At 43.2% G+C, this 21,768-nt stretch overlaps 1 protein-coding gene across 2 annotated transcripts in view; it reads left to right on the forward strand.

Annotated features, from left to right (window-relative positions):
• The window catches only part of wu:fb13g09 (multidrug resistance-associated protein 5), a 53,942-nt gene extending 33,903 nt beyond the window's left edge, over window positions 1-20,039 (forward strand). Inside the window, exons 19-30 of one of the 2 annotated variants that reach the window (XR_005476954.1) lie at window positions 453-582; window positions 864-1,017; window positions 5,438-5,566; window positions 6,063-6,249; window positions 9,025-9,114; window positions 9,810-10,002; window positions 10,290-10,449; window positions 14,347-14,425; window positions 14,729-14,842; window positions 15,320-15,484; window positions 18,626-18,832; window positions 19,162-20,039. Coding sequence is in view for 1 of the 2 variants with exons in the window: in XM_038993638.1 (XP_038849566.1) it covers window positions 453-582; window positions 864-1,017; window positions 5,438-5,566; window positions 6,063-6,249; window positions 9,025-9,114; window positions 9,810-10,002; window positions 10,290-10,449; window positions 14,347-14,425; window positions 14,729-14,842; window positions 15,320-15,484; window positions 18,626-18,730 (1,506 nt within the window). In the remaining variant the exon portion in view is untranslated. Of the gene's footprint in view, window positions 1-452; window positions 583-863; window positions 1,018-5,437; window positions 5,567-6,062; window positions 6,250-9,024; window positions 9,115-9,809; window positions 10,003-10,289; window positions 10,450-14,346; window positions 14,426-14,728; window positions 14,843-15,319; window positions 15,485-18,625 lie in introns of both variants that reach the window. The other variant, XM_038993638.1, reaches the window with a different exon arrangement.
• Window positions 20,040-21,768: the final 1,729 nt, after the last annotated feature.

The raw sequence follows: 21,768 nt of genomic DNA on the forward strand, positions 1-21,768 counted from the left end.
TGTGGGAGTGTTGCATATTCTATGAATAGATTGAATGTGTTCTCTCCTGCCAAAAGTCATTTCTGCCAGATGTTTCTCACTGCGTTAACCTAGACATGGGTTCATAACCTTTGTGTCAGCCTGCCAGACATTAATTCATGTCTGATGATTTGACAGTTTGCCTGACACAAGAAACTTTCCACTTGCTCTTAACAGCACAGTGACTACTAATAGGGACACATCAACAACAACAACATATGGCCAACTAGCATTAGCAACATGTCATATGAGCGTTAGCTAGTGTGTGTACATAGCTGTGAATGCTGGCAACAATTCTCTAATGTCTACTCCTACTACTGTATGTTTGCATTTGTTGCGACTGGGTGTTGAGCTTTCCCAAGTCCCGACAACCCATCTGTTTACCAGTGTTCTGTCTGGCTCCGTGTTGAAACACCACTGTGTTTGTCTGACAGTGCACTGTTCGGGCTGCCTCGGTGCTCCACGACAAGCTGTTCCACCGCCTCCTCCTGAGCCCCATGCGCTTTTTTGACACGACACCTCTGGGCCGCATTCTCACCCGCTTCTCCCGAGACATGGACGAGGGTGAGGTGTCTTGCCTTGACTTCATACTCCGAGCCTTGAGGTCCCCATACCACCCAGACAACACAGTGTGATGTGACAGTTTTTTGTTTTCTCTCTCCCTCTGTGTTCTCTTTCTTTCGGTCTCCTTTTCTCTCTCGCTCTCTCTCTCTCACTCACTCACTCACTCACTCACTCACTCACTCACTCACTCACTCACTCACTCACTCACTCACTCACTCACTCACTCACTCACTCACTCACTCACTCACTCACTAACCAACCATCCATCCATCCATCCACAGTGGATGTCCGTCTGGCCATGCAGGCTGAGATGCTTCTCCAGAACATGACCCTGGTGCTTTTCTGCCTGGTCATGGTGGGCATCGTATTCCCCTGGTTCCTGATCTCCCTCCTGCCCCTGGGAGCCTTCCTCCTCATTGTCAACCGCGTCTCCAGGTCAGGCTACAACCAATCGATTTATACGTGTGTGTGTATGCTCGTGCGTGCTTTGATTTAAAGACGATAAGTGTAGAGATGGATTTAGTTACCCCATTCCCCATATAGTTACCCCATTCCCCATATAGTGCACTACTTTTGACCAGGGCCCGCACAATATAGGGAATAACGTGCTTTTTGGGACGGGTCCCATTTGTTGATGTGGTGTACTTTGCCAGCTGGCATCGTGAGATGAAAGTTCCAACTGCATAAACATGTTTGTGTAGGTTGTCTCAGAACAAGGAGTGTCATGTTCTTTAATGCCCTGACCTCTTCTCCTCCAACCCTCCCTCCCTCCCGCCGGGGATGATTCATGAGCAGACTTGTTATTCACATGTGCAGCCTATCCTATCTATGGACCTAAAAGTAGAACTCCACCCCACCTTTGTCAATAAAACCCTCTCTCTCACACTTCCCTGCTGACTCAGTCGAGTGTCGTGGTAGTGTGGGTCTGTGGCTCATAAAATCACACATCAATCAGAAATGATTCTAGCGGAGCCAAGGAATGGCCTGAGCTGTGCCAGGAAATGGTTGTCCTGTCCTGGGCAGAATTACACTCTGACTCCCCTGTGTCCTCTCATCATATCATAGTCCACTAACCTGTCAGATAACTGCACTGTCATTGGAGTTATAATGCAGTGTTTGTCAACCCTCTCCTCGACCACCTAGATATTTCACGATGTTGTTGTTGTCCTGATCTAGTGTGTCTGGTTTGGTGATGAGTTCACAAGTTGAATCGGGTTCCTTAGAACACGCAATGGAAAACATTTTTGCAACGGGAAATTAAAATGTTTAACCCTCCCTAAGGTTTGGCTGGGGGTCACAGAGTAGAGGTTTGGCTGGGGGGTCATAGAGTAGAGGTTTGGCTGGGGGGGTCACAGAGTGGAGGTTTGGCTGGGGGGGTCACAGAGTGGAGGTTTGGCTGGGGGGTCATAGAGTAGAGGTTTGGCTGGGGGGTCACAGAGTGGAGGTTTGGCTGGGGGGGTCACAGAGTGGAGGTTTGGCTGGGGGGTCACAGAGTGGAGGTTTGGCTGGGGGGGTCATAGAGTGGAGGTTTGGCTGGGGGGGTCACAGAGTGGAGGTTTGGCTGGGGGGGTCATAGAGTGGAGGTTTGGCTGGGGGGGTCACAGAGTGGAGGTTTGGCTGGGGGGTCACAGAGTGGAGGTTTGGCTGGGGGGTCATAGAGTAGAGGTTTGGCTGGGGGGGTCATAGAGTGGAGGTTTGGCTGGGGGGGTCACAGAGTGGAGGTTTGGCTGGGGGGGTCATAGAGTGGAGGTTTGGCTGGGGGGGTCACAGAGTGGAGGTTTGGCTGGGGGGTCACAGAGTGGAGGTTTGGCTGGGGGGTCACAGAGTAGAGGTTTGGCTGGAGTTAACAGAGTAGAGGTTTGGCTGGGGGTCACAGAGTGGAGGTTTGGCTGGGGGGTCACAGAGTAGAGGTTTGGCTGGGGGGTCACAGAGTGGAGGTTTGGCTGGGGGGTCATAGAGTGGAGGTTTGGCTGGGGGGTCACAGAGTGGAGGTTTGGCTGGGGGGTCACAGAGTGGAGGTTTGGCTGGGGGGTCACAGAGTGGAGGTTTGGCTGGGGGGTCATAGAGTGGAGGTTTGGCTGGGGGGTCACAGAGTGGAGGTTTGGCTGGGGGGTCACAGAGTGGAGGTTTGGCTGGGGGGTCATAGAGTGGAGGTTTGGCTGGAGTTAACAGAGTAGAGGTTTGGCTGGAGTTAACAGAGTAGAGGTTTGGCTGGGGGGTCACAGAGTGGAGGTTTGGCTGGGGGGTCACAGAGTAGAGGTTTGGCTGGAGTTAACAGAGTAGAGGTTTGGCTGGGGGTCACAGAGTGGAGGTTTGGCTGGGGGGTCACAGAGTAGAGGTTTGGCTGGGGGGTCACAGAGTGGAGGTTTGGCTGGGGGGTCACAGAGTGGAGGTTTGGCTGGGGGGTCACAGAGTGGAGGTTTGGCTGGGGGGTCACAGAGTGGAGGTTTGGCTGGGGGGGGTCAGAGAGTGGAGGTTTGGCTGGGGGGGGTCACAGAGTGGAGGTTTGGCTGGGGGGGGTCACAGAGTGGAGGTTTGGCTGGGGGGTCACAGAGTAGAGGTTTGGCTGGGGGGTCACAGAGTAAATCAAATCATATTTTATTTGTCACATGCTTCGTAAACAACAGGTTTAAACTAACAGTGAAATGATTACTTACGTGTCCTTTTCCAACAATGCAGAGTGAAGATAAAATATAGAAATAGTGACACAAGGAACAAATAAACAATGAATAACATTGTAAAGTGACTAGGGAACAGGATAGATAATGGACAGTACCAGCAGTATGTGTTTGTGCGGCCTCAGTATGCGTGTGTGCCTGTGCTATGTGTGTGTTAGGATGTTAGTGGAAGTACTTGCAAGTGTGTGGGTTGAGTCCGTGCAAGAGAGTTGGCCAATGCAGGTAGTCCGGATAACTATTTAATTAGCTATTTAGCAGTTTGGTTCAGCAGTATTATGGCTTGGGGGTAGAAGCTATTCAGGGTCCTGTTGGTTCCAGACCTGGTGCACTGGTACCGCTTGCCATGCGGTAGCAGTGACAACACTCTATGGCTTTGGTGGCCGGAGTCTTTGACAGTTTTTGGGGCCTTCCTCTGACACCGCCTAGTATAGTGGTCCAGGATGGCAGGGAGCTCGGCCCCAGGGTTGTACTGTGCCGTACTCGCCACCCTCTGTAGCGCTTTGCGGTGGGTTCCTTGCTGTTGCCGTACCAAGCTGTGATGCAGCCAGTCAAGATGCTCTCAATGGTGCAGCTGTAGAACTTTTTGACAAATGTTTTCAGCCTCCTGAGGGGGATGATGCACTGACGTGCCCTCTTCACAACTTTGTTGGTGTGTGTGGACCATGTTAATTCCTTAGTGATGTGGACACGGAGGAACTTAAAGTTCTCGACCCGCTCTGCTATAGCCCCATCGATAGCATTCTCACATAGGTATTCCTTTTGTTAAGGTGGTGAGGGCAATGTGGAGTACAATAGAGATTGCTTCATCTGTGGATCTGTTGGGGTGGTATATGAATTGGAGTGGGTCCAGGGTGTCTGGGATGATGGTGTTGATGTGAGACATGACCAGCCTTTCAAAGCATTTCATGACTATAGATGTGAGTGCTACGGGGTGATAGTCATTTAGACAGGTTACCTTGGAGTTCTTAGGCACAGAGACTATGGTGGTCTGCTTGAAACAAGTTGGCATGCTCTGAGTACGCGTCCTGGTATTCCATCTGGCCCCCCGGCCTTGTGAATGTTGACCTGTTTAAAAGTCTTACTCACATCGGCTATGTGTGAGTTTCGACTACATTCGAGCCGGCGTAGTAGGAATCGATCTTAGTCCTGTATTGAAGCTTTGCCTGTTTGATGGGTCGTCGAAGTTCGTAGCAGGATTTCTTATAAGCATCCAGATTAGTGTCCCGGTCCTTGAAAGCGGCAGCTTTAGCTCAGTGCGGATGTTGCCTGTAATCCATAGCTTCTGGTTGGGGTATGTACATACGGTCACTGTGGGAACGTCGTCGATGCACTTATGAATGAAGCCGGTGACTGACGTGGTAAACTCTTCAATGTTATCGGATGAATCCTGGAACATATGCTAGTGAAAAAGTCCTGTAGCTTAGCATTCACTTCATTGGACCACTTCTGTATTGAGCGTGTCACTGGCACTTCCTGTTAGAGTTTTTGCTTGTAAGCAGGAATCAGGAGGATAGAGTTATAGTCTTATTTGCCGAAGAGAGGGCGAGGGAGGGCCTTGTATGGGTTTCTGTGTGTGGAGTAAACATGATCTAGAGATTTGTTGCCTCTAGTTGCACAGGTGACATGCTAGTAAAAATGAGGTAAAACAGATTTCAGTTTCCCTGTATTCCCTGTTTGTTCTCCAGTGACTGCACGTTCACCAAAAAAAGCAGACGGCAATGGCGGTCTACTTGCTCGCCGACGTAGTCTTGTGACTCGCCGGCGCTTTCTCTTTCGTGTCCTGGGGATCAGGGCCTGGTCCGGGATAAGCAGAACGTTTAGAGCTGCCGACTTGTAGAAGCAGAAATCTTCATTCAAATCGATGTTAGTGATTGCTATTCTGATGTCCAGAATCTGTTTTCAGTCATAGGAAATTATGGCAGAAACATTATGTATAAGATCAGCGTAAAAAAACACAAAATAGCAGAATTGGTCAGGAGCCCGTAAGACTGCAGCTATCCACTGCAGCGGCATCATTGTGAGTTGAACAGAGTTGAACAGTAGAGGTTTGTCTGGGGGTCACAGAGTCAGAGGTTAGAGAAATGGTGAGTGAGTGGACTTCTTTAGCATCCCTAAAGTGGTGCTCTGGTACGTTTAAGTAATAGACTTGACGTTCCACTTCCTCTTTGTCTGACTAGGGTTCTGATTCGCGAGCTGAAGCGTCTGGAGAACATCAGCCAATCACCTTTCACCTCGCACATCACCAGTAGTCTCCAGGGGCTGTCCACCATTCACGCTTATGGCAGAGGGGACGACTTCTTGCACAGGTGAGAACAGTACACTAATATACCGTATAGCGCTCATAGGAAGACACTTTCTTTATCTGTCACAGGACGTGTTTTCAAACACTGATAAGACATTGGTTTTGACAGTTCATGTCCAGTTAACTTCGCCCAACAGACGTCTACATTTTTTTTTAAATTAGCAGACGCTCTCATCCAGAACGACATACAGGAGCAATTAGGGTTAAGTGCCTTGCTCAAGGGTACATCAACACTTTTTTTACCTAGTTGTCTCTGGGATTTGAACCAGAAACCTTTCGGTTACTGGTCCAACGCTCTTAACCGCTAGGCTAGGTGCCGCCCAAATTGCACAACTAATAATGAGATAACCTCCCTTAGTAACATTTCCTGGACTTTTGAGTTGAGTAGCATTTGATTTCTGCTGAGCTAATGTGGGCACTGAGCAGCCTTCCACTAAGTCTGTTATTGGTCCGTTGACTTTCACTACCCATTCCTATTGGTTTATCTCTGTGTATCTCAGGTACCAGGCTTTACTGGACACCAACCAGGCTTCCCACTATCTGTTCAGCTGTGCTATGCGCTGGCTGGCTGTACGACTGGACCTGATCAGCATCATTCTCATCACCACCGTAGCCCTGCTCATCGTTTTCATGCACAACCAGATCCCCCCAGCCTACGCAGGCTTGGCTATATCCTATGCCGTGCAGGTACACACACACAAAAGCACATTCATGCACATGCATGTAAACACGCACACACGCATGTAAACAGACACGCACTGCTAGAGTGTGTCCTTGCTATCGGTGAATTATTTTGACTGCCCTTTATGGGAATGTTTTTATGAAGGCTTTTTGATGTTATATACAGTACCAGTCAAAAGTTTGGACACACCTACTCATTCCAGGGTTTTTCTTTATTCTTACTTTTTTCTCCATGTAGAATAATATTGAAGACATCAACACTATGAAATAACACATATGGAATCATGTAGTAACCAAAGAAGTGTTAAACAAATCTAAATATATTTTATGTTTGAGATTCTTCAAAGTAGCCACCCTTTGCCTTGATGACAGCCTTGCACACTCTTGGCATTCTCTCAACCAGCTTCATGAGGTAGTCACCTGGAATGCGTTTCAATTAACAGGTGTGCCTTTTTAAAAGTTCATTTGTGGAATGTCTTTCCTTCTTTATGTGTTTGAGCCAATCAGTTGTGTTATGACAAGGTAGGGGTGGTATACAGAAGATAGCCCTATTTGGTAAAAGACCAAGTCCATATTATGGCAAGAACAGCTCAAATAAGCAAAAAGAAACGACAGTCCATTATTACTTTAAGACATGAAGGTCAGTCAATCCATAAAATTCAAGAACTGAAAGTTTCTTCAAGTGTAGTCGCAAAAAACATCTAACGCTATAATGAAACTGGCTCTCATGAGGACCACCACAGGAAAGGAAGACCCAAAGTTACATCTGCTGCAGAGGATTAGTTCATTAGAGTTACCAGCCTCAGAAATTGCAGCCCAAATAAATGCTTCACAGAGTTCAAGTAACAGACACGTCTTAACATCAACTGTTCAGAGGAGACTGCGTGAATCAGGCATTCGTGGTTGAATTGCTGCGAAGAAACCACTACTAAAGGACACCAATAGGAAGAAGAGACTTTCTGGGCCAAGAAACACGAGGAATGGATATTAGACTGGTGGAAATCTGTCCTTTGGTCTGCGGAGTCCAAATTTGAGATTTTTGGTACCAACCGCCGTGTCTTTGTGAGATGCAGAGTAGGTGAGCAGATGATCTCTGCATGTGTGGTTCTCAGTGTGAAGCATGGAGGAGGTGGTGTGGTGGTGTTTTGCTGGTGACACTGTCAGTGATTTATTTTGAATTCAAGGCACACTTAACCAGCATGGCTACCACAGCATTCTGCAGCGATACGCCATCCCACCTGGTTTGCGCTTAGTGGAACTATCATTTGTTTTTCAACAGGAAAATGACCCAACACACCTCCAGGCTGTGTAAGGGCTATTTGACCAAGGAGAGTGATGAGTGCTGCATCAGATGACCTGGCCTTCACAATCACCCAACCTCAACCCAGTTGAGATGGTTTGGGATGAGTTGGACCACAGATTGAAGGAAAAGCAGCCAACAAGTATACAGCACATGTGGGAACTCCTTCAAGACTGTTGAAAAAGCATTCCAGGTGAAGCTGGTTGAGAGAATGCCAAGAGTGTGCACAGCTGTCATCAATGCAAAGGGTGGCTACTTTGAAGAATCTCAAATATAAAATATATTTTGATTTGTTTCACACTTTTTTGGTTACTACATAATTCCATATGTGTTATTTCATAGTGTTGATGTCTTCAATATTATTTACAATGTAGAAAATAGTTAAAATAAAGAAACCCTTGAATGAGTAGGTGTGTCCAAACTTCTGACTTCTATAGGATTGAGGCCAGGTTGTGAGGGCCACTCTAATACCTTGACTTTGTTGTCCTTAAGCCATTTTGCCACAACTTTGGAAGTAATGCTTGGGGTCATTGTCCATTTGGAAGACCCATCATTTGCAACCAAGTTTTAACTTCCTGACTGATGTCTTGAGGTGAAGATTCAATATATCCACATAATTTTCCTACCTCATGATGCCATCTATTTTGTGAAGTGCACCAGCCCCTCCTGCAGTACAGCACCCTCACAACATGATGCTGCCACCCCCGTGCTTCACGGTTGGGATGGTGTTCTTCGGCTTGCAAGCCTCGCCCTTTTTCCTCTAAATATAACGATGGTCATTATGGCCAAACAGTTCTATTTTTGTTTCATCAGACCAGAGGACATTTCTCCAAAAAGTACGATCTTTGTCCCCATGTGCAGTTGCAAACCGTAGTCTGGCTTTTTTATGGCGGTTTTGGAGCAGTGGCTTCTTCCTTGCTGAGCGGCCTTTCAGGTTATGTTGATATAGGACTCGTTTAACTGTGGATATAGATACTTTTGTACCCGTTTCCTCCAGCATCTTCACAAGGTCCTTTGCTGTTGTTCTGGGATTGATTTGCACTTTTCGCACCAATGTACGTTCATCTCTAGGAGACAGAACGCGTCTCCTTCCTGAGCGGTATGACTGCTGCGTGGTCCCATGGTGTTTATATTTGCGTACTATTGTTTGTACAGATGAACGTGGTACCTTCAGGCGTTTTGAAATTGCTCCCAAGGATTAACCACACTTGTGGTTGAAAAACGAGTTTTAATGTATGTAAACTTCCGACTTCAACTGTATGTCTGTCTTTAGGGGCCGTAAAGGTTTATGGTTTGTGCTGCTCATTCATCCAAATGGTATCACCGCACACAGTGACCAACACTAGTGTTGACGTGAGCCTGGGTTGATTGTAATAGGGTGTGAGGGTGTTAATCATTGACTAATCACTTCTCTCTCTCTCTGTCTGTCTATGTCTCTCTGTCTGTGTCTGTCTCTCTCTCGCTGTCTCTCTCTTCTCCAGCTGACCGGTCTGTTTCAGTTTACCGTGAGATTGCTGTCAGAGACTGAGGCTCGCTTCACGTCAGTGGAGAGGATCAATCATTATATAAAGGTAGGTAGGCCTAATGACACCAGGGGCTGCTGCCAACAGTCGGGGGAAGGGTTGCTGATTGGCTGAACCATGTGTGGCTGAATCGAAAGTACACACATGGTGTGACACAAACAAACACAGGCTTATATACTTAGCGCAGCAGGACACAGGCACAGATGAAGCAACACACACATACAGGCACAGCATACTCACATGCAGACACACACTCTAAATCCACATTCCTGCGCGCGGCACACCCATGCACACACACATAACCCAATCCCAATAACACAAAGCTGTTGGTCATGGTAAGCTCCAGACAGACACAGAGTACATCCCAAATTGAACCCTATTCCCTATGTAGTGCACTACTTTTGATCAGGGGCCCATAGGGTTTGGTTAAAAGTAGTCCACAGTATAGGGCGTCGAGTGCCGTTTGGTGCACACCCAGTCTCTGAGAGGCCCAGCAGGAAGCAGATGGAACCCAGTGTGTGGCCCGTCACACATCACAGCACATGACAGGACCTGTTTCACACAACACCCATCAAAACATAAACACCCTCATATCAGAGGAACAACTTTTTTCTCTCAAAGTGCCAACAAGCTTTTAGAGATCTATAAATTACAGTTCTATTGAGAGGTAGAGGTCTTTACTTCATGGGATTAGAGATACAGAGATTAGCACTCCATATTGGATCTATTTTTTTCTGTCTCAGACCTTGGAAGGTGAGGCGCCGCAGCAGATCACTGGACCCTCCTCTCCTGCCCCCTGCTGGCCAGATAAGGGACGGATCTCCTTCCAGGACGTGGAGATGTGTTACCGGGACGACCTGCCGCTGGTGCTCAAGAAACTTTCCTTTAACATCCTGCCAGAGGAGACCATCGGCATTGTGGGTCGCACTGGCTCAGGTACTTCCCTCCGTTATTCCCATGTATCGTTTTACATCGTTAATGTTTCATTTTATTATCTTTGTTTCCGCTGGTGTTTACCTGGTATTTACTAAGAAATAATGTAATAACAATGGGTTTAATTGATGGTAATGGTGTTTGTTTTCTAATGATTCTCATTCAAAAAGATTATCATAAAATAAAAGTAATCATTATCCAGTGAACTGTAATCTTCACATGTAGATGTGGTTATCATCTATCCGAACTAATCGTAGTTCACTCACAACCCCCCGTTTCTATCTATCTAGGGAAGTCCTCACTGGGCGTAGCTCTCTTCAGACTGGTGGAGCTGACTGGGGGCTCCATCACCATCGACGACATCAACATTGCACAGATCGGATTGGAAGACCTGAGAAGCAAGCTGTCAGTCATTCCCCAGGAGCCCGTTCTCTTCATTGGCACTATCAGGTATGTATTAATGATTTACCTAAGATTCCCCTAGGTACAGATGTAGGATCAGCTTCCCCTCCCCCAATCCTAACCTTTTAAGGGATCCTTTGGATATTGGGTAATTTCTTACTTACCCAGAGTCAGACAAACTCATGGATACCATTTTATGTCTCTGCGTGCAGTTTGAAGGAAGTTGAAGGTAGCATATCGTTAGCTTAGCACTATTGCTGGAGGTCTATGGGTATCTACTAGCCAGCTCCTCTCAAAAGCAGGGAAATAGACCTGACTACTACAAAGCTATGTGGTTGGTCATTTATAGTCTAACAAAGGTATACATAGTAATCTATATTTTATGAAATGAGATTCTATCAACTTCCTAATTTACGTACTGGGGGGGCTTGATATCTATGACAAAGAAAGCAAGGCACCCAGAGACTGTAAAAAACCCTGAGGAATTTTCTGCGCTTATCAATCCTGGAGTTATAGAGACATTCTTCCATATCCCAAAATGAAACTGTAAGAACCAGCCCATACCTGCTGGACCGAATGGACAGCTGTCTTATCTGGTAAGTACATTATTCTTGCTTGTCCCACCACACAGTAACAAAATATAAAGAAGATAATCTATCGGTAACTTTTGTTGTTTCATAATTGCACTCAGATACAAATAATCTAATAATAAACTATTTGATTTGATCAAACGACTCATGAATAATAACTTATTTGTTCTTAGTCAATACAGGCTGGTTGCATATCGACTGGTGTTTGAGTGGGCACTGAAGGGAGAGCGACTGGAACGAGGGAACAAGAGTTTTACATTCAGCTTCACAGCCAGACATTGCCTAACCAATTCTGTCAAATCATTGAAATAAATGCCCTTAGGAACAAAATAGGTGGTATTGGTTCTATCTGCTAGAAGTGATTCATTACAGTATGCTACAACATCTTATTTTTATTATGAAATATAGCAGTCAGATCCATGTGTCAGTAACATTTGAATACTTAAGGTAAATTGGTAGAAGCCAACAAAACAGCGTATACCTATGTAATGACATGACAATCGATGAAGAGGCAAACACCATTATGTATTTTACACCACAGTATAGACATTCAAACAATGCACATCAATAAAAGGTCAAATGTACAATAAAATAGACAGTACAAAGTAGGTATGGGGGTGATGTTATGTAGTAGTCTATGTGAATGGTATGGGGGTGCTGTTATGTCCAGTGGTAGTCTACCGTGAATGGTATGGGGGTGATGTTATGTAGTAGTCTATGTGAATGGTATGGGGGTGCTGTTATGTCCAGTGGTAGTCTACAGTGAATGGTATGGGGGTGCTGTTATGTCCAGTGGTAGTCTACAGTGAATGGTATGGGGGTGCTGTTATGTCCAGTGGTAGTCTACAGTGAATGGTATGGGGGTGCTGTTATGTCCAGTGGTAGTCTACAGTGAATGGTATGGGGGTGCTGTTATGTCCAGTGGTAGTCTACAGTGAATGGTATGGGGGTGCTGTTATGTCCAGTGGTAGTCTACAGTGAATGGTATAAACCCTCCACTTTACCCAAGTCAACAAAACTATCCTGGAGGGGCAGTCAGGCTACCTGTCCATTTGTTAGAATAGATGTGTCTGGACACATCAATGATTGCATTACCATCCTAATATGACAAAACAAGTGCTGAAGTGTAAACATTGATTGCATATTTTGAGTACTTACCAGCAAAAGTTGAGGCTTGTCCTCTATTCTGGTTCTGAATGTGATGTTACTCCAGCAAACATGGAGTCCGTTCCTTGTGGACTGTCCACGGCAGGCACGTCTTCTATCTAAACCAGAGTGAGCAATAAAGGGAACAGGAAATGGGGGAAATCATTTGAAATATACAAAGAAGAACACACTTGAAGAAGGCCATAATAGATGTTCTGATTTAGTGGCATGATGTCATGCATTACATAGCTAACACTATAAAGTCAAGTCAATCTATTTGTTTCTCAAGCATGTGGAAAATGTATAATTAGTTGGAAAGTACTTGAATCAAGTTGAATAAAGACTAAAATAATGGCACCACTCAATGTTGAATAATGAAAAAAGGAGAGCACATAGTTTTGAGCATTCTTAGTCATTTTGTTGTACTCTGCTTTTCTTTGGCTTTGAGCGGAGGGCATCACAGATGTAATGGACAGCCTATCCACAAGAAAAGTGACAGGCCTATCACATTTTATCATGAGAGCAGCTAGCTACTATTCAATCAATCAGATAATGTAAGATCTCATCACACTTACCCCCATTCCACTTTGTTCTGGCGTGCGTAGAATGGCCACTGATGGGACCGCTGTATCCGTCAGGAAACGTCTCATCTTATGGCTTGTCAGTTTGATCCTCTCATAATAGTCCCCTAGTTATAAAAAATCAGAGCAAACCATTAACTTTCAGAGATCCTTGGTCGGAGTGTTGTTATCTAGCTTGCTAACGTTATATTCATGGCAACTCAATCAAACAAGGTTTATAAAAAATAGACCCTTACAAACAAATACAATAACATGTTTCAGTTCAATACAATACGCTAAATAACAAGATATCGATTTATCAATAATGTCTGTTGATGCTGAAAAGGCTTTCAACCGTCTTGAATGACCTTTTTCTATTCAAAACTTTGGAAGCTTTCAACTTTCCAAAAATATACAGTGAGCTCAAAGTATTGGGAAGGTGACCATGTTTTTGTTGTTTTGGCTCTGTACTCCAGCACTTTGGATTTGAAATGATACACTGTCAGCTTTAATTTGAGTGTATTTTCATCCATGTCGGGTGGACCGTTTTAGAAATTTCAGCACTTTTTGTACATAGTCCCCCCATTTTAGGGGACCAAAAGTATTGGGACAAATTCATTTATCTGTATTAAAGTAGTCAATAGTTTAGTGTTTTGTCCCATATTCCTTTAAATTTGTTGGTTCCATTTGCTGTTTGTTTTGGTTGTGTTTCTGGTTATTTTGTACCCAATAGAAATTAATGGTAAATAACGTGTTGTCATTTTGGAGTCACTTTTATTGTAAATAAGAATAGAATGTTTCTTAACACTTCTACATTAATGTGGATGCTACCATGATTACGGATAGTCCAGAATGAATCGTGAATAATGATGACTGAGAAAGATAGACGCACAAATATCACACCCCAAGAAATGCTAACCTCTCACCATTACAATAACAAGGAGGTTAGCATTTATTTTTTTATGCCTTTAACTTCCAGCAGTGTCAACAATCTTCACAGTCACGGCTGCGAGGTAAAAATATTTGCTCCGGACGAGCATTGGCTGTCTGTTGATGTACTCTTTTTCTTTTGTGAGGTTTATCTTCTCACACTTTGGTTACTTGATATCTATCTAGCAAACTCGTTCAAACTGCCGCTGTCTCAGCTGGCCTGCTGTGTTTACACTTGCGCACAGCCTATGCTTGCGCCCACCGTCGATGAATGAAATGCGTAGTCCGGAGAAAATAGTTCCAGAAATAACTATAATAAAAACATTATAATTTCATATATACTTGTAATGAATACTTAGACTACAAAGTGCTAACCACCCAGCCTTTGAATAGTTAGGTTAATTTCCATGCTTTTGAGAGGAGCTGAGTAGTAGATACTCATAGACTTCCAGCAATTGCGCTAAGCTAACAATATGCTACCGTCAACTTCCTTCAAACTGCACACAGAGACATACAAATGGTATCCATGACATGAGTTTGTCTGACTCTTGGTAAATAGGACATTTCCCAAAATTCCAAAGTATCCCTTTAACCATTAGTGGGGGAAATGTCAAACTGACCCCATGGGCAACTTCACCGGACTCTTGTTGCACTGTTATCTAGGCTTGTTTACAAATATGGAGATTGATTCTTTATTCTTATTTTTCCTTATCAAATAGGTCCAATCTGGACCCATGGAATCAATACTCAGATCCCCAGATCTGGAATGCACTTGAGAGGACCCATATAAAGGAGATGGTAAGTAGGGATAGATGGTAAATGTTAACATAAATAGAGTAAGCAATACATTCCTATGTCAGTTTAACCCCAATATATTGATAATGTCAGTATACAAATGTCAAGTAGTCCTTATGTGTTGACATCATACTATTTATTCATTGCCTTGTACACCTTCTGATAGTGTTACTAATGCTGACAGTAATTGATAACAAATCCTAGACCCGTGTAAGATTAAAGTTCCCCACTAGAGATTTTTTTAACAGTTGAAAACGATATATGTGGCTTGTGTTTTGACTCCATTTTGTCTCTCATCATGTTCAGATCAGCCAACTGCCCCACTCCCTCCAGTCCGAGGTGACAGAGAACGGAGAGAACTTCTCAGTGGGAGAGAGACAACTACTGTGTGTGGCAAGAGCACTGCTGAGACACAGCAAGGTAAACAAACACAGACACATCACACATGCATGTGCGCGCACACACACACACTCTAGCGTTGCATCACGTCTCTTTCTCTCCACACCACACACACACACAGGACAATAGGCAAGGGCAGTTAGATTGATTTTCTCTTTTCTGTTACCACAGAGGAAAGCTTTTGTGCCTCACATCCTAATATTGAGGTAGTCACATAAGACGGGCAGAAGGCAGCAGCTTCTCCAAGGCGTAACATTGCCACCACATGGCTTGTGTTGTAATGTCACTCTGATTCTATACAATGCAGTTGGAAATTCAATCAAATGAGGATGACGACAAAAGACGTTTAGGGACTAGTCCTAGTTATAGCACTCCTTAAGATTGTAATATACACATCCATATTCAATGTTGTTTCTATATTGTTACTTCCTTATTCTACCAACCTTTGTGATTGAACCTCTGCAAAGTGTGCTTAAATGTGACGTGTTTGGTTGCCAGATCTTGCTGTTGGATGAGGCGACTGCAGCCATCGACACAGACACAGACCGGCTGATTCAGGAGACCATCCGCGAGTCATTCAGCAGCTGCACCACGTTGATCATCGCCCATCGCCTCAACACTGTGATGAGCTGTAACAGGGTCATGGTGTTGGACCAGGGACAGGTGGGTCTTCTGCACCACAGACATATAGAATGTGTCTCAATGGCACCCTATTCCCTATGTTGTGCACTGCTTTTGACCATGGCCTATAGGGAATAGGGTGCCATTTGAGACGCTGCCATATCATTCTATTTCGTCTGTGTTTATTTGAGAGGGACTTGTAACCATTTGTATCTATTGAATCATACCAGTGGCTAATGAAACACATTTGACATCTTCTAATTCTGGGTTTGTGGTATAGTGTAAAAATATATACAGTGCCTTCAGAAAGTATTCACACCTTGACTTTTTCCACATTTTGTTGTGTTACAGCCTGAATTTAAAATGGATTCGATTTAGATTTTTTTTCACTGGCCTACACACAATACCCCATAATGTCAAAGTGGAATTAATTAAACATGAAAAGCTGAAATGTCTTAAGTCAATAAGTATTCAACCCCTTTCAGGAGTTCAGGAGTAGAAATGTGCTTAACAAGTTGCATGGGCTCACGCTGTGTGCAATAATAGTGGTTAACTGGATTTTTTATTGACTACCTTATATCTGTACCCCACACATACAACTATCTGTAAGGTCCCTCAGTTGAGAAGTGAATTTCAAATACAGATTCAGCCACAAAGACCAGGAAGGTTTTTCAATGCCTCACGAAGAAGGGCATCTATTGGTAGATATGTAAAAAGCAGACATTGAATATCCCTTTGAGCATGGTGAAGTTATTCATTACACTTTGGATGGTGTATCAATACACCCAGTCACTACAAAGATACAGGCGTCTTTCTTAACTCAGTTGCCGGAGAAGAAGGAAACCTCTCAGGGATTTCACCATGAGGCAAATAGTCAATTTAAAACAGTTAGATGGCTGTGATATGAGAGAACTGGATGGATCAACAACATTGTCTTTACTCCACAATACTAACATAATTGACAGAGTGAAAAGAAGGAAGCCTTTACAGAATAAAAATATTCTAAAACATGCATCCTGTTTGCAACAAGGCACTAAAGTAATACTGCAGAACCATGTGGCAAAGAAATTTACTTTTTGTCCTTAATACAAAGTGTTATGTTTGGGGCAAATCCAATACAACACATTACTGAGTACCATTCTTCATATTTTCAATTATAATGGTGGCTGGATCATGTTATGGGTATTCTTGTAATCGTTAAGGACTGGGGAGTTTCAGGATAAAAAAGAAACGGAATGGAGCTCAGCGCAGGCAAAATCCTAGAGGAAAACCTGGTTCAGTCTTCCACCAGACAGATGAATTCCCCTTTCAGCAGTACAATAATCTAAAACACAGGGCTACACTGGAGTTGCTTACCAAGAGGTCAGTGAATGTTCGTGAGTCGCCAAGTTACAATTTTGACTTAAATTATGGCAAGACCTGAAAATGGTTGCCTAGGAATGATTAGCAACTAATTTGACAGAGGTTGAAGAGTTTTGAAAAGAATAATGGGCTAATGTTGCACAATCCAGGTGTGGAAAGCTCTTACAGCTGAAATTGCTGCCAAAGGTGCTTGTACAAAGTATTGACTCATGGGTGTGTGAATACTTATGTCAATTAGATATTTCTGCATTTCATTTTCAATAATTTAGCAAACATTTCTAAAAACATGTTTTCACTTTGTCATTATGGGGTATTGTGTGTAGCTGGGTAAGAAAATAATAAATTTGAATTCCGTCTGTAAAACAGCAAAGCGTGGAATAAGACAAGGAGTATGAATACTTCCTGAAGGCATTGTATTTAACGCCTTTACACTTGTGGGAATTGGCCTATATGGATAGGACTAAATTGAAATGTTTCTTACAGAAGAAATATGGAAAACATATGCATGACCATGGTAACAATTAAACAGGAACAGTTAGGAGATTGTGGGCAAATGATTAGACTAAAGGTGAGGACACAACAGTTTACCTGACACAATAATGAACCCAAACATTACACTGTTGCTTTTATGTGCATTTTACATTTACTGTACTTTTCATCTCATTTGACAATAACAAAATATGAAAATACTCTGGATACATTCAGTAACATGATGATAATATTCCTGGAAAATGTGGGACAAGTGCAACATAAGAGAAAAAAATGACATGGATTTGAGTGAGAGGTCTAACTGGTGTTTCCAAGTGGTGTCACACTTCTCCAAAGTGTGCCCAGTTCCTAAGTAATTTCAATGCAGAAGAGTATTCAACTATAAGGTGCTTTTTTGAGCTCTCCTAGCTGTGCTGTTGAGGAACTAGAGCAAGTACACTTGTAGTTGTTTTGTTTGGAACACAGCCCTGAAAACTCCTGCCTTTACACAATTACTGTTGTTTACGCAATCCAAAAGCGGTCCATTTTATAAATCTCAATCTGGGACAGGTGGGTATAATTTGAAAGCTTGTTCTATTACCAACATGACTAGCTAAATTATAAAATACAATATTACACTGCTAGGCTTTCACAAGGCAATTCAGAGAAGCAGAACATCATTTTGGTGGGCTTAGAATAGAGTCTTAAGTGCATTGATGCGTGGTCCATGGCAAGTTTTCATCACAATACAACAAACAGGCTCATTCTGTTCAAGACAACCCAGGGTATAACGCCATGTCATCTTGTAATTGTATATCAAACATAGTCATCATAAACATTGACACTGTATATTACATGAGTTTTATAATATGGAAATGTGAAGTGCACATTTGGGCTCACGGGTGTTTGACGTCAAAGTGGTATTTTTCATTGTAATCCTCAACGTCTCATATTTCAAAATGCATTGAGTCCTCTTAATTTACAGCTTTTCCCTCACTCAGACAAAAAAAAAGTGAACATTTCCCAGTTAGCAGGAGGGATGGGGGCAATTTCTTGTCACGGGGTGCTCAAGTTCAGAACGGCTGTCAGTCAAAACCCATACAGCGCTGTGAAGAACAGAGCCTGAGCTCTGACGTCATGTATAGTATGTTACTGTACAGCCACTGTGTTCCAATTTAGGCACTTATCAGTGTCCATATCTGCAATTTTCAACCTGTATATTGGTACGAGTGTAAAGGGTTAACAGCATATACTAAACAAAATATTTGATATACTACTGTATACCTAAGGAAACATTTCTCTAGTGGGTCGAAATACTTGTTGGTCAGAACTTGTTTATTTTCTTCATTCCAGATTTTGGAGTTCGACACCCCTGCTGCCCTGCTGGCAGATGACAACTCCAGATTCCGTGCCATGATCGAGGCATCTAACGGCAAGCTCAGTGACACAGAGCAGTGAACCGAGTCGAATGAGTACAAATTAGCGCTTATAAAACGAGGCAATACAGCAGAGGACATGACTTGCACAATCTTTGAAGATTACCATCCTGCCATGGAGCAAGTAAGATGTTATTTTAAAAGGCATTAACAGAGGTTCTTACAAACGCTGCTAAATCTAGTGATGTCTGTTGATTTCAAAAACCAATGATGACTTCATGAGTATGATGACAATGTTCCAAAAGACGCATCAAAGATGTGGATCTATTGAGAGTTGGGAGTATCGTACCTGCTGACCTTTACTGCTGTGTGGAAAGAGATCATTTCTCAGAGGCAAAAGGAGAAAGTGCAAATCAAGAGCAATGACTCTACAATGGCACTTTATATTCCATGATGAAACACTGAAGCGTCTGAGAACACTGAATGTTGCTTCCTTTCACCCTCTCTCTACAGGGCTATCAGTGAGACTTGGAAGAGAACGTTAAATGATCTATATATTTCACTGATATAATTCGAAAGGAACCTATCACTTGTATAAGCCTCAATGCTAGTTGGTGGAATGGATTTTATATTATGATATTTGCAAACAATACAGCCAGCACATTCATCAGTCAAATCACTGGGCAACTGAGACTTCCAAAGAATCACTTTGATACACCAAAATAACCATTCCACATGAGCAAGGTCAGGAATATATTGACTGATAATATGTCAAGTTATAATAAGGCAGATTATTATATGGTAATCATTTCAGTGAATCCTAACAGATGCAGTGTATATGTGCCTCTACAGTTATGTCATTCGTTGTGTAGTAATGTTGTAGCCTATGCTTTTTGGAATTGCATTTGTGTTATGTTCTGTTCTGGGTGAATCTTATGCTGGTATGTCGGAACTGTATCTGCATAGTCTCTTGTATTGTTGCAGGGTATATGGCAGGAATGTCGTTTTTATCAATGTGTAATCATTCTGTTGTGTAGTAATAAAGCACAGTTATATTCATGGAATTGAAGAACAGCAAAACAGAGTTGTGGAACAAATAATGAAAGGTACTGAGTATTTAGAGTATTTTTTTGTTCTAAACAACCACAGACAATGTCTGCAAATCAGTGTTTTTGGATGACGTTTTGGATTGTAAACATCTAGATGCCTTAAAAAAACAAATGTTCATACACTGAGCAGACATTGTGTGCAATAAGCAATATGTTGCTAGAGAAATCGTAAAGATGGTCTTGTAAAAGACTTCCGATTGTAATTTGCTATATTTTTTTATTCTTAAATGTTAAGATTTTTTTTGTCATAGAAATGCTTTACCAATAAAAATGTTTTCATACTTGAAATATTGTCCTTGCATTCATTGTTCTCGCGTATGGTGCCTTCCTGGCATGCATGGTGCTCTGACAATTAATTAGATCAATAGTCCATGGGCCAGAGGGCCACGTTTCACATATTGGTCCACTATGGGGTGGCAAGGGTAATGTCTGTGAGCTATATTTTGGTATGATAACCACTATCGGACATTGATAAATTGTGGTAATCACTGCATGAATGTTATGACCCCTATGCGGTTAATTGGGACAACTGGATTTAAGAAATGTATTATAAAACAACAATCTTCTCAAAACAAGGTATTGATATGTTATTAACTTCATAATACAACATGAAAGAAGGCATGGAACAATTTGAATGGTAGTGACATCTCTATGGGCCCAACGTGGAGGGTCAAAGGTCATACATGTATGCATTTTGGGGTATACATCGAGCCAGAATGGACGTACGGTATAGGGAAGTGCTCCATTATGACATGGTACGTAGATAATCATCACCAAAAATCACAAGGAGACCCATTGAGACATTTTTGCATTCGGAAAGTATTCAGACCCCTTCCCTTTTTTCCACATTTTGTTACATTATAGCCTTTTTCTAAAATTGAGAACTTTTAAAAATGTAATCAATCTACACACACTACCCCATAATAACAAAGGGAAAACAGGTTTAGACATTAATGCAAATGTATTAAAAATAACAAACAGTAGTACCTTATTTACATAAGTATTCAGACCCTTTGCTATGAGACTCAAAATTGAGCTCCGGTGCATCTTGTTTCCATTGATTATCCTTTGTTTTTACAACTTGATTGGAGCACCTGTGGTAAATTTAATTGATTGGACATGATTTGGAAAGGCACACACCTGTCTAAATAAGGTCCTACAGTTGACATTGCATGCCAGAGCAAAAACCAAGCCATGAGGTCGAAGGAATTGTCTGTAGAGCTCTGAGACAGGATTGTGTCGAGGCACAGATCTTAAATGGAAGAAGTTTAGAACCACCAAGACTCTTCCTAGAGCTGGCCGCCCGGCCAAACTGAGTAATCGGGGGAGAAGGGCCTTGGTCAGGGAGGTGACCAAGAACCGATGGTCACTCTGACAGAGCTCCAGAGTTCCTTTGTGGAGATGGGAAAACCATCCAGAAAGACGATAATTTCTGCAGCACCCCACCATTCAGGCCTTTATGGTAGAGTGGACAGACGGAAGCCACTCATCAGTAAAAGGCACATGACATCCCGCTTGGAGTTTGCCAAAAGGCACCTAAAGGGCTCTCAGATGATGAGAAACAAGGTTCTCTGGTCTGATGAAACCAAGATTGAACTCTTTGGCCTGAATGCCAAGCATCACATCTGGAGGAAACCTAGCACCATCCCTACAGTGAAGCATGGTGGTGGCAGCATCATGTTGTGGGGATGTTTTTCAGCTGCCGGGACTGGGAGACTAGTCAGGATCAAGGAAAAGATGAACAAAGCAAAGTACAGAGAGATCCTTGATGAAAACCTGCTCCAGAGCACTCAGGACCTCAGACTGGGGTGAAGGTTCACCTTCCAACAGGACAACGACCCTAAGTACACAGCCAAGACAACGCAGGAGTGGCTTCGAGACAAGTCTCTGAATGTCCTCAAATATGTCAGGAGAGACCTCAAAATAGCTGTGCAGCGACGCTCCCCATCTAACCTGACAGAGCTTGAGAGGATCTGCAGAGAAGAATGGGAGAAACTCCCCAAATACAGGT

This window comes from Salvelinus namaycush, chromosome 5 (assembly GCF_016432855.1).
Source record: "Salvelinus namaycush isolate Seneca chromosome 5, SaNama_1.0, whole genome shotgun sequence".
Classification (NCBI taxonomy): Eukaryota; Metazoa; Chordata; class Actinopteri; order Salmoniformes; family Salmonidae; genus Salvelinus; species Salvelinus namaycush.